The 14,470-nt window shown below is 41.9% G+C and overlaps 1 protein-coding gene across 8 annotated transcripts in view; it reads left to right on the forward strand.

Annotated features, from left to right (window-relative positions):
• Positions 1-14,470, forward strand: part of OPTN (optineurin) — a 46,701-nt gene that overhangs the window by 20,700 nt on the left and 11,531 nt on the right. For all 8 annotated transcript variants that reach the window (XM_060659298.3, XM_060659299.3, XM_060659294.3 and 5 more), the window contains exons 7-12: positions 4,722-4,824; positions 6,352-6,467; positions 8,062-8,211; positions 8,587-8,680; positions 11,763-11,921; positions 13,542-13,672. In XM_060659298.3, the coding sequence (XP_060515281.1) occupies positions 4,722-4,824; positions 6,352-6,467; positions 8,062-8,211; positions 8,587-8,680; positions 11,763-11,921; positions 13,542-13,672 (753 nt within the window). The remainder of the gene's footprint in view (positions 1-4,721; positions 4,825-6,351; positions 6,468-8,061; positions 8,212-8,586; positions 8,681-11,762; positions 11,922-13,541; positions 13,673-14,470) is intronic.

The following is a 14,470-nucleotide window of genomic DNA, read 5'->3' on the forward strand; positions in this document are numbered from 1 at the left end:
TACTGATTGATTTTCACATGTTAAACCTTTCATTCCTGGGTAAATCCCATTGGTCATGATGTATTATCCTTTCTATATGTTGCTAGTTTGGATTGCTAAAATTTTATTTAGGATTTTTGCATCTTTATTCTTAAGGGGTATTAGTCTGTAATTTTCTTTTCTTGTGATGCCTGTGTCTGTTTTTGGTATAAGGGAGATACCAGCCTCATAGAATGTGGTAGATGTGCAAACACACATAAATACTTAGGGGTAAAATTCATCTACGGTATAGAGTTGTGAAGTCAATAAATTTCTATGTGCAAATGTACTTTTTAGAAGTGCAAAATGCTAAACCACGTAAGACATGGAAGAGGTTACACAGTAGTTTTGGGACTCCAGTGATTGCAACATTTAATCATAAATATACTACAATATAATTAATTCTCTCAGAAGTTATAGATGCCTTATTGATCTTAAGATTCTAGCACTATAAGAAGCACTTCCTGGGGTCCCTGGGTGGCTCAGTCAGTTAAGCATTCGACTGTTGATCTCAGCTCAGGTCATGATCTCACGGTTTATGAGTTCAAGCCCCACGTCAGGCACTGCTAACAGCTCACTCCCCTGCTCACTCTATCTCTCTCTCTCAAAATAAACTTAAAAAAAAAAAGTACTTTCTAACTGAAGCAGTTAAAATTTTTAACTATAGAAAGATCTTAAAATGTGAAACCTATGTTATTTATTCAGATGAGGTTAATCTGGAAAACACATTGGCCTTTGTCCGGTGACTTATCTGATAGCTTTTCAAAGGTGCTAAGGGCATGCTGGCTCTAAATCCTAGGTTTTTACACCATATGCTACTGCTGTCCCTTAGAAAATTTCAAAGGTTGACTTCTAGGAGACTAGCACCATGTATTCTCATGGAGCAAAATATTTGTCCTATCTTTTAGACAAATCCCAACAGCATAGTTAACAGTGCACAGATAAATGAACAAAGGAATGGATGGATGAATGCCCTCCTTTTACACCTTAGTTATCACAGCTGGTTTTTGAAGGGAAGGAGTTACGTGTTGAAGAAGGCCCTCAGTAGCCTGAGTAATCCGTGTGTTTGTATTTTATAGTCAGGTTTACCCCTCCCATGTTCCATACATCATTCTCAGAAGTCAGGTGTAGCCAGTAATTCATCCTTATTTAGCATGATCAGCTTTCATGGTGGAAGTGGAAACTTAGGAATTTGCTAATTATACATCCTGATCGTTCATATGAGATATATATAATTCCTGCTTCCAAAATGATTACAGCCCTCTGTCTGCAGCCACAGCCCTTCAGCCTGCCCTAGGAAGTCCGGCCTGCCCTTGAGATGGCTGTTTTTAGTCTCTCCCCTTGAACACCTGTGAAGGGTCCCATTCCCAGTCGCATTGAATTTCTACTTTGTGCGCCAGCCTTCTTTCTGTATTTAACAACCGGGAAGTCAGTGATAGTTACCAAGACTGATGTTCTCTAGGTGAGTGTCAGGATGATTTTCTCCTAGCTAAGGCAGGACTGAAACTGAGAAACCTGGTTAGCCTGCTTTGGTTTCATGCTCTATAGGAAATGATGAAAACACATTCCAAGACCTAACATGTGTTTTTCTCAAACAAGTGAGTCTTCAACTCTCTTCATTAATCATGAGAAATAAGGGTATAAACAGTCTAAAATTTATTCTGAAAATTTTTAGGAGATTTGTGGGGAGAGAAGTCAATAGGTTTGTCTTTTTTTTTCCCCATTGTTTTCCAGGATTAGTATTTCATGCAATTTTTTGTTTTCTAAACAAACTTAAACTGACAGCAAGTAAGTGGGGGAAGTGTGTAGAAAGTGTAGCCCAAGAGAATCGAGAGGTAGCACAGAAATTCAGTCCAAGATGAAAATTTTCCTTGGAGAAGAATTTTCCCATGGAGCCCTGTGTCGGATGTGAATAGTGTAATGAAGGGTCATCCGTCAACCCTGCACCAGCTGGCCCTTAACCCATTTATTTGGCTTGGCCTGAAAGAGTGCCCGTGCAGCCCCTTAGGTTTGCAAATGGTTTGGAGCCATTTGCATTGGTTCCAGCCATTTTTTTTTTTTTTTAACATTTTTTATTTATTTTTGGGACAGAGAGAGACAGAGCATGAACGGGGGAGGGGCAGAGAGAGAGGGAGACACAGAATCGGAAACAGGCTCCAGGCTCCGAGCCATCAGCCCAGAGCCTGACGCGGGGCTCGAACTCACGGACCGCGAGATCGTGACCTGGCTGAAGTCGGACGCTTAACCGACTGCGCCACCCAGGCGCCCCGGTTCCAGCCATTTTGATGTTTCCCTCCATGTACCGGGCTCAAATTGCTGCTGAATTTTCCCCCTGTTGTGAACACAATCTATTGACCTCCGACTCTGAAAGATGGAGATTTAACTGTCTTTCACCCCCCTCGTTGTCATCGCACACAGATGCTTCCGGACCTGGCTTGCCCGCTCCACCTCCAAAATCGGCTATGTTGAAATGTAGTGAGATAAGTACTCAGTGTTGATGTTATTAGACATGCACATGGAGCTCTGAGTTGAGCTCTGCTCTGTGCCTTGAACATTCTTCCTTTTTTTATACAACTTATTTTTCTTTTGCCTCTATGCATAATTACATTTTTAAAACTTGCTTAGTTTCCCCATGCTCTTCCCCAACAAGGAAACCTCTCAGATGTGTTAGTAGTCTAACAGTATTCTCGCTGCAATCTGGCCTGCTTGCTTCCCAGGTCCTGCTACATTGAACTCATCTTGGCACCTCCCTTTACTTTTGCCCTGGGGAACTCCTTCATCTCTCCTGTGTTCCATCACCTGTTTCCTGAATCTAATGCCTTTCCTATGCTTTTTTTTTTAATTTCTTTTCAAATCAAGCCCACCATATCTCCACTGACTCACTGAAAAAAGAATTTATGGGCAGTATATTTTCTGACACCTTCATATCTGAAAATCTCTCCTCCTGCCTTTATACTTCATGGATAGTTTGGCTAGATATAGAATTCTGTAATCGGATATAATTTTCCCTCCACTTTTCGAAAACGTGGCTTCCTTGTGCCCTCGGTTTTGGTGTTACTGCTGAGAAACCCAGTGCCATTGTGATTCTTCATGTTTGTGGTGATGAGACTTCTCACATGCGTTGGTGGTGAACCTGTTTTTCATCTGTCTGTTCTGGACACTCTTAGGCTCTTTCATTCTGCAGGCTCATGTCCTTCAGTTCTTTAAAAATGATCTTGAATTCATTTAGTAATTATCTCTAACCCTCAGTTTTCTTTGTTCTCTCTTTCTAGCATCACTTTTCTTTTTGAATTGGATCTCCTGTGGTTTAACCCCTTGTTCCCTTTTTCTAGCTCTCCTTTTTTCTTCTTTCTCCTTTCTGATACATTTGATCAACTTTCATCTTCCTTTTTTGCAGGAGAGAATCTTTTTTATTGTGTTCCATTTTTTTGGTGGTTGTAGTGTTTATGTGTCTAAGGATCCTTCATCAGTGCTGTTTTTTTACTTTTTTTTTCCCCACTGGCATATTCTGTTTTCAGTAAATTACTCTTTTCAGTTTCATATTAAGATTTCCCTTAAATGTCCAGCAGTCTTGCCTGTTTGCTCAGATTCAGCAGGATAATAGGGTATTAGAAGCTGATTGCAGCTCTGGGTCCACATCTCAGGAGATCTGGCTGGGAGGTTTTCTCGGGGAAGCCCTGTGTCAGAAACTTTAAATCTTTTCCCTTATGCTGGAGTATCCTTATGTACTCCAACGGAGACTCTTCCAGCATCCTGCCTGGAAGGTACTTTTCTAGATGTCAAAGTCCTTGAGTAGGAAGAGGTGGCTGAGGGTCTTAGTGTTCTGTGTGTAAGTTCCCCTTACAGAAGAACCCACTTCTCATCTCTTACTGTCTGACTCCAGAAACCCTTTATTTTGTGATCTTGTAGTCCCTCTTAAACAGACCCCATCTTTGTCCCCAGATCCCGACGTACCTGGTGCCGATGACTCCTGAGCCTTTTGGTTCCCACAGTGTCGATGACCTTACACTGGCTCTCCCTACTGTTGGCTTCAGACCCAGCTCTATTGGCTCAGTTCCCACTCGTAGCCGTGCCCCCCAAATTTTCTTGCTGTTACTTCCTTTCCCTTTCTATTTGTTCTTGTACACACGTGGCTCTTTAAAAGTCATTTTGGTGGGGTTCAGGGTGGGACAAGAATTACATGCATGTATTCAGTATACCATCTTTAACCAGAAATCTCTTCTTGTTTTATTTGCGCTGGGCTGGCTTTCATGTGGTTATGATTCAGTGGAGGAAGGTTGGTCCATTTCTGTGTTTTTAGGGACTTGCGACCTTTGATGGGTCCTAAAAAGGCATCCTCTCTCTGCTGAATCCTTATAAAGGGACACACAGTCTTGTAACACACGTGCATGACCTACGTACACACAAAAACACAGATTTTAAAAATATTTCTGCATATTACTGTTACGTGAAAAGTGGCAGTGTTTTTCAGTGTTTGGGATGATTTATGCCTTTTACCCTGCCTAAACCCATCCCTTCAGTCAATTCTAGCCAATTTGAGGATGAGAGCAAAACCCAAAAAAGTTAACGTAGCAAGTGCAGAGAAATTTTGAAGCCCCAGATCTCTCATCGATTTCAAACGGTGTTCTTTTAGTGCTTCCGCAACTGTTTCTCTTCTTGAAGCCACAGAGAAAGTAACTTTTCCATATTCTGCACTTTTTCAGAGTTTCATATTTTGAAAAGAAAGCCAGTGATCATGCGGAAGTCGAGACCCAGACAGAGACGAGCAAAGAAAAAGAGAAAGAAGAGGAGAAAGGCCCAGAAACCGTGGGTACTCAGGTTCTCAGACTCTGTCACCCCCTCCCGAGGGCCCAAAGTGTGGTATCTGAAGTCGAGTCTTGTGTCGGGTTCTTCGCGTTAGAAATAGAAATAATTTTAATGTTGGATATATTCTATTTCTCTCCTATTCCATGTCCCGATTTGAAATTCATCCATAGTAAATTGTAGGGAGATGTGTTCCCATCCCAGTGATTCTAGGGAATCACGCCTCTGTCTCTTCTTGGCTGATTTCTCTCCTAACTTACTGAGTGAACAGGCCTGCTAATGGAGAAAGGAATGTTGTCCACTTTGTAATAAGAGCATTTGAGAATATGACCCAGAAACTCGAGATCTCATTAAAAGCTTTTGGTTCTACCCTCCTACTGGTTTGAATGACATAGTTTGAATGAAAAGCTTGTACCACCAGTGTTCCGTGGCAGCTCAGAGATGTGCCCTTGGAGCCTGCCACATGGTCTTCAGCTTAGGGAAGGCTGGCGAAGCCAGGAAGTTGTGAGGGCTGCAGTTGCCCACGTGACAAGCGTGGACGTAAGATGCTCACCTCAGCGGATTCATTTATTCAGCAAATGTATGCGGAGTGCCTACCGTATGCCATGGCCGGGGCTGAGTCTCCTACTTCAAGAGACTGACGACCACTTAAAACACAGAGACGAAGAGGCAGCCTGGGCGTAATCGTACTTGGTTGACCAAAACCATTTGTTAGTAATAGAGAAGTATCGAGACTTCCAAGGCAACATAAAACTCATTGCCAGCAATTCTGCCAGAACTGCCGGGAAAAAGGCGGTTCAGTGAAAAAAGTGGAGTAAACTGGAGACATAAATCAGCCAGGGAATATGGATGGGCATGGGTTGCTGTCTGGATAAATTAGATTGTGCTCTGACACCACTATGTTCTGTGATCCCCTGGACCGTGATCAGTATTAACTTAGTTATGATAAAGGACGAGCAGAAATTAGCAAAACCTAAAATGCCTGCGGCCTCTCTCTATTTAAAAGTCAAAACCTTAACATCTGGGAACGTTTGTGTGAATTTTGGCCCCTACAAGTCTTAAGAAGGGAGGTTCTTGGGTTGCCAAGTATCAAAGAGGAGACGTTTTTCTTCCATTTAAATAAACTCCACCCATTTCTATAAGAAAAAAAAAACTATGATAAAGTCATTATCACAACTGCATCCGAATTGATCATTTATGTAAGAAAAAGAGCATTTTGTGTATACATATATGTTATATTTATTTATATTTATCTATTTATATTTATTAGTGATTATACATATAAATTACACATTGTGAAATATAAACTGTTATATATAACTAGTAAATACAGACATATCAGGTGACAGAGTTGTATCTAAAACATTTCTTTTCATGTACAGTATTTGGGGTGTTCATTGTCCAAAGTTTAATCAATTCACCCATCAATGTTAGTTGGACACTAATGGTTCACACTGTTTTCTCACAAAGAGGTTCATTTGATCTCTGATGTGAATTGCATGTGCGTGCTTGGGATTTTCTGTGTGACAGGTTGGAAGCGAAGTGGAGACGTTGAACCTTCAGGTGACCACCCTATTTAAGGAGCTTCAAGAGGCTCATACAAAACTCAGCGAAGCTGAGCTAATGAAGAAGAGACTTCAAGAGAAGTAAGAGTGAGGGATGAATTTTTTCTTCTTCTTCGGAAAGTGTACATTTTTACAAAATACCATGTAAAAACATGGTTTCGCTACTGTGTTACCGAAAGAAAAATAGAAACCTAATTAAAATCTGAATTTGGAAAACACGAATGTTGAGGTGAATGCACAGGTTCACGTGAAATACGTGTACGAAAATGCGGGGGGCGGGGGGCCGGGGAAATCTGGTTCAGCTGTTTGCGGGTGTCAGTGAAATGCACTAGCCTCTGTGAGGACCTGTAAAAAAGCAGTAAGCCAGATGTCCTGTGACCTTCCTGAGTCAACAGCGTTGATACAAGGACACATAAACGAAAGCTGCAAAGAGCAAAAAGAACTGGAATGAGATTTATTGAGGAAAAGAAAATCATTTTCAATCAGTTATGAAGGCTACTGTTTACACTGAGAACTTTGCATGTGCTTGTTTTTCTTGATGTAACGAGTTACCCAGAATTTAGAACAGCGAAGTTTATGTGGTTCTTTGGGATTGGCTGGCAAGCGTATTCCCGGCACAGTGTAGGAGCGTATGTTGCCTGGGAGTTAAATTTACCAAGGCTAAACAGTATTCTGGTAATCTGGCACAGCATGGTAGCAAAAGCTAGGGACTTTGGACAAACTGACCTCGTTGAAATGTGGATCTACAATTCATTTGTGGTATTAGCTTGGGCAAGTTGGTTATTTAACCTCTCTGAGCCCTAGTTTTATCATTTGTAAAATGTGTGTCATTATCCCTACTTCGTAACGTGTTGAGATGTTTGACACGCTTGGCGTTAATGCCTTGCATGTGGCCACCGTAGTTTCATATTTACTATTATTATACTGAAATTCTCTTTCTGATCTTTAAGAGGGCTTAGGATATTTTCTTTTCCCTTATTAAATCTTTGTCATGGGGCCCCTGGGTGGCTCAGTCAATTAAGCATCCAAATTCAGCTCAGGTCATGACCTCACGGTTCATGAGTTCAAGCCCCATGTCAGGCTCTGTGCTCACAGCTCAGAGCCTGGAGCCTGCTTCTGATTCTGTGTCTGCCCCTCCCCCACTCATGCTCTGTCTCTCTCTGTCTCAAAAATAAACACTAAAAAAAAAAACAAACTTTGTCAGAAGTCATATTCTTTGTGCTTAACAGAACCCATAACTTTTTAAAATATTGACAATATCCATGGATCAGTATGTGAAAAGGACCTTTAGCCAATTACTATTTTGGTCTGTGTCTGAAGAACAAAAATATGTTCTTACATGACTACATAAGGCAGTTTTTACATGACTGCGTAAGGCTTGTGTGGTCTTAGATCTGTACTTTTTTACATTAGGCATACGGATTCTGAAATATGTAAATTTATTTTCCAAGAAAAGATCTGTATTTTTTTAATGTTTAGTCATGAGGGTTTAGAAATACTGCCTGTTTCTAGTAAAGAAGCAAGGAGGATAAAATATTTTAGTTTGCATTGCTAAATACTCCTTGAAAAATGCAATCCTAAATTTCTTTGTATTTGCTACATAGTCTTGGGATTTAAGAGCCACTGAGAAATGAAGGAGCGTCATTCATCCTCATGAAATATCGATCTTTCTTAGGTGTCAGGCCCTTGAAAGGAAGAATTCTGCAACCCCATCAGAGCTGAATGAAAAGCAGGAGCTTGTTTATAACAACAAAAAGTTGGAACTACAAGTGGAAAGCATGCGATCAGAAATCAAAATGGAGCAAGCTAAAACTGAAGATGAAAAGTGAGTAGCCACGACCAAATGACTACTTGCTGGAAGAAAATAGGAGAGCACTTTTATCAGATTGGAAATAGGATTTGAGAATACATTAAAAGATTTTCTCTTTTATGTATCTGAAGGAGCACAGGAGATTTTTCTGAGGAGATAACATTTGTTTTATTATAACAGAATTATTAACGTGACTTGTAATCAATCTTGATTTTTTTTTTTTGTAAAGATTGTTTTCTTTGAGAGTAAGAAAATGCTAGCAGGTGGTGGGATGGCAAAGGTAGGAGAGAAGAATTTGCTAGTTGAGTGTTCAGAAGGGGGTTGGAAAGCAAGACTAAGTTCTTATGATATCTCCCCCAAGATTCCATTTCTTACTGTCTTTTTCAATAGGTCCAAGGTAGCCACTCTCCAGGTGACACATAACAAGCTTCTTCAAGAATACAATAATTCGTTGAAAACGATCGAGGAGCTAAAAAGGAAAGAGGTACTCATAGAAGAAAATTACTTCCGTAGCCTCATAATAAAAAGAAACCGTTAAACATTTTTATACGTAAAGTAGTTGTCAATCCTTAACTAAGTCTGGTTTCAAAGGGTGCCCTTCATTTTATCATTGATTTCTCGTGTCCGAGTACGTGTGAGTTCCGGTGTTCTTCCTATGTGTAACGTGCTTCGCGTGCAGGGATGGTGCTGAGTCCTACAGTCGGGGAGTAAGTTTTTAGGATTTCTAACAGCAGGTGGGTCTGTAGGACAGCTACCAGCATGGGCTCCCACGTGAGCAGGGCGCGGTGAGACCACTGGCTGCCCCTGGAGGGGTCGTGTCCGTTGAGCTATCATGGGGCTAGCTTGCTACTGTCAGTGACCTTGAGACTCTGGACTCACCAGACTGCAACTTCCATTAGTATAATACCACCATGATATGGCAGTTTAAACATGGGTAGATATGTGAGGTGATGGATGTTAATTAACCTGGTTGGAACCCTGTCATGCTGTATACACCTGTCAAATTGCCACATTCTTCACCTTAAATATCTTACAGGTTTTTTTTGTTTTGTTTTTTTAAATTTTTTTTTTTTAATGTTTACTTTTGAGACAGAGACAGAGCATGAACGGGGGAGGGTCAGAGAGAGGGGGAGACACAGAATCGGAAGCAGGCTCCAGGCTCTGAGCCATCAGCCCAGAGCCCGACGTGGGGCTCGAACTCACAGACTGCGAGATCGTGACCTGAGCTGAAGTCGGACACTTAACCGACTGAGCCACCCAGGCGCCCCAAATATCTTACAGTTTTATTTGTCAGTTTTACTTGAAGAAAGCTGGGATAAATAAGTAAAGATCATGGAAGCTCTGAATTTGAGTTTATATGCTTATAAATGTACTCTTTGTTTTTCGTTTTTCTTAAGAGAATATTGTTCCTAAGACTTAGTAAATTTTTTTTGATTATTTATTTTTTAATGTTTGTTAATTTATTTTTTGAGAGAGAGATAGTGAGCGGTGGGGGGCCAGAGAAAGAAGGAGACAGAATCCCAAGCAGGCTTCATGCTGTCAGTGCAGAGCCCAGTGTAGGGCTCAAACTCACGAACCGTGAGATCATGACCTGAGCCGAAATCGAGAGCGAACACTTAGCTGACTGAGCCACCCAGGTACCCCTATGTATTTATTTTTAATTGCAACTAAAGTATAGTTGCAATATTATGTCAGATCAGTTTTCATAGTGATTTGATATTTATACACATTTTGAAATGCTCATAATTGTAGTTACCATCTGTCACCATACAAAGTCGTTATGATAGTATTGACCGTACAGTTGACCCTTGAACAAAAGGGGTTTGCATAGGTCCACTTAATGTGCAGCTTTTTTATTTCTTTTTTAAATTTTTTAAAAAATGTTTATTTTTGAGAGAGCGCAAGCAGGGGAGGGACAAAGAAAGAGGGACAGAGGATCTAAAGCGGGCTCTGTGCTGACAGCAGCAAGCCCGATGAGGGGCTCAGACTCACAAATCACGAGATCATGACCTGAGCTGAAGTTGGACACTCAACCAACTGAGCCACCCAGGTGCCCCCTAATATGCAGATTTTTTGAAGTATAGTACTATAAATGTATTTTTTTCTTTATGACTTTCCTAATAACATTTTCTTTTCTCTAGCTCACTTTATTGTCAGAATATAGCATATAACTCATATAACACACAAAGTATATGTTAACCAACTAAATTATCAGTAAGGCTTCCAGTCAACCATAGACTATTACTAGTTAAATTTCTGGGGAGTCAAAAGTTATGTGTAAATTTGTGACTATGCAGGAGTAAGTACCTCTAACCCCTGTGTTGTTCTAACCCCAACTGTATCCCCTTCGCTGTACTGTGCTTTCCCTTGGCTTATATTTTATAACTAGAAGTTTGTACCTCTTGACCCCCTTTACCTATCTCGCCCATCCCCCTATCTCTCTCTCCTCTGGCAACCACCAGTTTGTTCTCTGTATTTATGAGTTTGTTTCTGTTTTGTTTGTGCATTTGTTTTGTTTTTTAGATGCCACATGTAAGTGAAATCATATGGTATTTGTTTCTCTGACTTACTTCACTTAGCAGAATACCCTCTTGGTCCATCCATATTGTCACAAATGGCAACATTTCAGTCTTTTTATGGCTGACTAATACTTCATTGTGCATATACATATATACACATCACTTCTTTGATGGACCCTTGGGTTGCTTCCGTATCTTGGCTACTGTAAATAATGCTGTAGTAAACATAGGAGTGGATATATCTTTTTGAATTAGTATTTTCATTTTCTTTGGATATATACACAGAAGTGGAATTGCTGAATCATACGGTAGTTCTATTTTTAATTTTTTGAGGAAACTCCCTACTGTTTTCCAAAGTGGCTGCACTAGTTTATGTTTCCGCCAACAGTGCACAAGGGTTCCCCTTTCTCCACATCCTCACCAACATTTGTTCTCTCTTGTCTTTTTTGATACTGGCCATTCTGACAGGTGTGATGGGATAAATTTTTAACTTAAACACGTTTCTTTTCCACTGACTTCACCAAGTAAGAGTAACATTAGTGGGAAAAATAACAGTAGCAGTGAGTTACAACGTCATTGAGATCAAGGTTTGTTATTATTTCCCTTATTTTAGTGGGGGTTTTTTCATTGTTTTAAATTACGAAATTATAATTTGTGGGGTGCCTCGGTGGCTCAGCTGGTTAAGCATCTGACTCTTGATTTCGGCTCAGGTCATGATCTCACGGTTCATGAGTTCAAGCTCCACATCAAGCTCTGTGCTGACAGTGTGGACCGTGCTTGGGATTCTGTCTCTCTCTCTCTGCCCCTCCCCTGCTCACACTGTGTGTATGTGTGTGTGTGTCTCTCTCAAAAAAAAAAAAAAGAAAAGAAATTATCATTTGCAAGCTGTGAGTTAAATGAGTACAACTTTCTGAGCACGTTACCATTGCCAATGAACAGAACAGTTCAGAGCCTGTCATTTAAAAACAGACAAAACTTCCTTTAATATTTTACTACAGCAGGTTGGATTATGTCACAACCATTCTAGAATACACTTGTCTCTTGCAGTCAGAAAAAGTGGATAAGGTGGTACTACAAGAACTAAGTGAGAAACTGGCGCTGGCAGAGAAGGCCCTGGCTTCCAAGCAGCTTCAGATGGACGAGATGAAGCAGACCATCGCGAAGCAGGAGGAGGACCTGGAGACCATGACTGTCCTGAGGGCTCAGGTGAGCCGCGTCGCGACGGAGCTCAGTGGCGCCAACCCCGGTTGTGGTCTCAAATGGGAAGGCGATGGTGTTTCAGATATATTTTTGGATTTTATATTCTTTCCACCGACATATTTTGTTTAAATTTTATTGAAGCACATCACGTGTGGAAAGTGCACCAGACCGTCCAGTGAAACCATAAAATGTGAGGGGAAAAAACCCTGCTTTTATTAGAGCAATGGGCATTTCTCTATTAAGTAGCCCATTTTTACTTTGTAACTTTGTAACAGTGAAGAGATTGCTACTGTGGCATAATGTTTACGTTTCTAGGTAAGAAATTACCCTCTGATTTAGCGGCTAAAACAATGACAGGCATTCGTTACCTCACAGCATTTCTGTGGGTCGGGCCTCCAGGAACAGGTTAGCAGGGTGATTCCGGCTCAGGGCCCCTCGTGAGGCTGCACTCAGGATCGACTAGAAGACCCGTTTCCAAGCCCGCTCGCTCCCATGGCTGTGGGTGAGAGGCCTCAGTTCCTCACCCCCCGGGCCTCTCCACGGGCTGGCTTGTGCACCCCCGTGACACGGGAGCTGGCTTCCCCCACCGCAGGTAACCCCGGAGAGAATGAGGCGGAAGCCACAGTGTCTTTCATGACCTAGGCTCAGAAGCCACGCACCGTCCTTTCTGCGCTACCCTAGTGCTTACGTGGGTTGGCCCTGTTCGTTGTGGGAGGGCACCACGTAAGGGTGTGAATACCAACAGTTGAGGGTCACTGGAGCCATCGTGGAGGCTGGCCACTACCGTGGGAAGCGGCGTTTGGGCTTCATTCTCGGTTCAAGTGCTGGTATGACACTTACCAAGATTAAGAGCTATTAAACTTGTAAATGTAAAATGAGCATAGCAAGGCTACGTTCCCAGGATTTTTGATAAGGTGCAATAAGATAGGAATGTAGGCACCCAACAGAGGACTTTGTGCATGTTTGGCCTCAATAAATACCATCTATTTACTATTACTGTTTAAAATTTAACTTAAGGAAAGACTTCATAAACACACCTGACAGAGTAAATAAACCATGTACTATATTAAGCTAACCCTGAATATTATTTTTTTCAAAAGATCAGAGAATTTTGGGGCAACTGGTGGCTCAGTCGGTTAAGCATCTGACTTCAGCTCAGGTCAAGATCTTGTGGTTCATGGTTTCGAGCCCCGTACAGGCTGTGGGCTGACAGCTCAGAGCCTAAAAGCCTGCTTTGGATTCTGTGTCTCCCTCTCTGTCTCTGCTCCTCCCCTACTCACTCTCTCTCTCTCTCTCTCTCTCTCTCTCTCAAAAGTAAACATTTAAAAAATTTAAAAAAAAATCAGAGAATTTTACTGAATGAATGGTACGTGCAGTGTTTAAACCACCTACCTTGGTGTCATTGCCGAGTTCTAATTGTCTAAAGTGCACACACACAGCTTGTCTTCTGTCAGAAGGTGGTTGGAAGGTTACGGTCACCACCCTGGTTTCTAGCAGGAAGATGCACCTGTGACTTACAAGGTGCATCCCAGGAGGCAGCACCCATTCCGCGCCCTGTCCCCAGGTGACTGTGGAGCATCCAAATCCATCCAGGCAGTAACTTCTGTGTCTTTTACCTTCTTCCAGATGGAAGTTTACTGTTCTGACTTTCATGCTGAAAGAGCGGCAAGAGAGAAAATACACGAAGAAAAGGAGCAGCTGGCTTTGCAGCTGGCAATTCTGCTGAAAGAGAATAACGTTTTTGAAGATGGAGGCAGGTGAGGGGAGGGAGGGCTCAGGCCACACACCCGGAGCCCGGGGCGCGGGTGGAGGGCAGGCGGTGGTCAGAGGTGCTTCTTCAGTCGAGCTGCAGGAAGTACTCTGGGCTCACTTCACTTGGTTGCTTCCCCGACACTCAGCCTGACTTACAACAAGGCCTGGTGGCGTCTCGCGGGAACCTGAGGTGTTCTTTGCTTTCAGGCCTTGTGTGTTCCCAGGTTCTAGCCTGCCACTGTCGGGGGTCAATATTCTGAACACTTTAAACAATTCCGTAATATGTTTGCAGGGCGCCTGGGTGGCCAGTCCGTTAAGCGTCCAGCTCTTGGATTTCTGCTCAGGTCATGATCTCACGGTTATGAGATCGAGCCCCATGTTGGGCTCGCACTAGGCATGGAGCCTACCCGGGATTCTCTCTGTGCCTCTACCCTGCCCTATTGCGCTCGCTCATGCTCTCTCTCTCTCTTTCTCTCTAAAAAGAAAAAATATCACTAGGTCTTGTTCTGCAGCTTGTTTTATGGAACACTGTGATTTTGGACTCTGGGTGTGTGTGTGTGTATGTGTGTGTAGATTTATTTCACTCTCTTGAATTGCCCTATAGTGTCTTCTTTTAGAAATACGCCCCTTTTTTCTAATCCATTTCCTTATCCAGAGACAGTTTGGTTATTTACTGATTTTTTTATCTTAATTGTTATTTTCTTTTACTACACTGTGCTACTACCAATAATATTTCAAACTCAAGTTAACCCTTAAGTTCTGGTTTTTATGAAACTTGCATTTTTTTTCAGCTCTCTCCCCCC

Source organism: Panthera onca, chromosome B4, assembly GCF_046562875.1.
Source record: "Panthera onca isolate mPanOnc1 chromosome B4, mPanOnc1 haplotype 2, whole genome shotgun sequence".
NCBI classification, from domain to species: Eukaryota; Metazoa; Chordata; class Mammalia; order Carnivora; family Felidae; genus Panthera; species Panthera onca.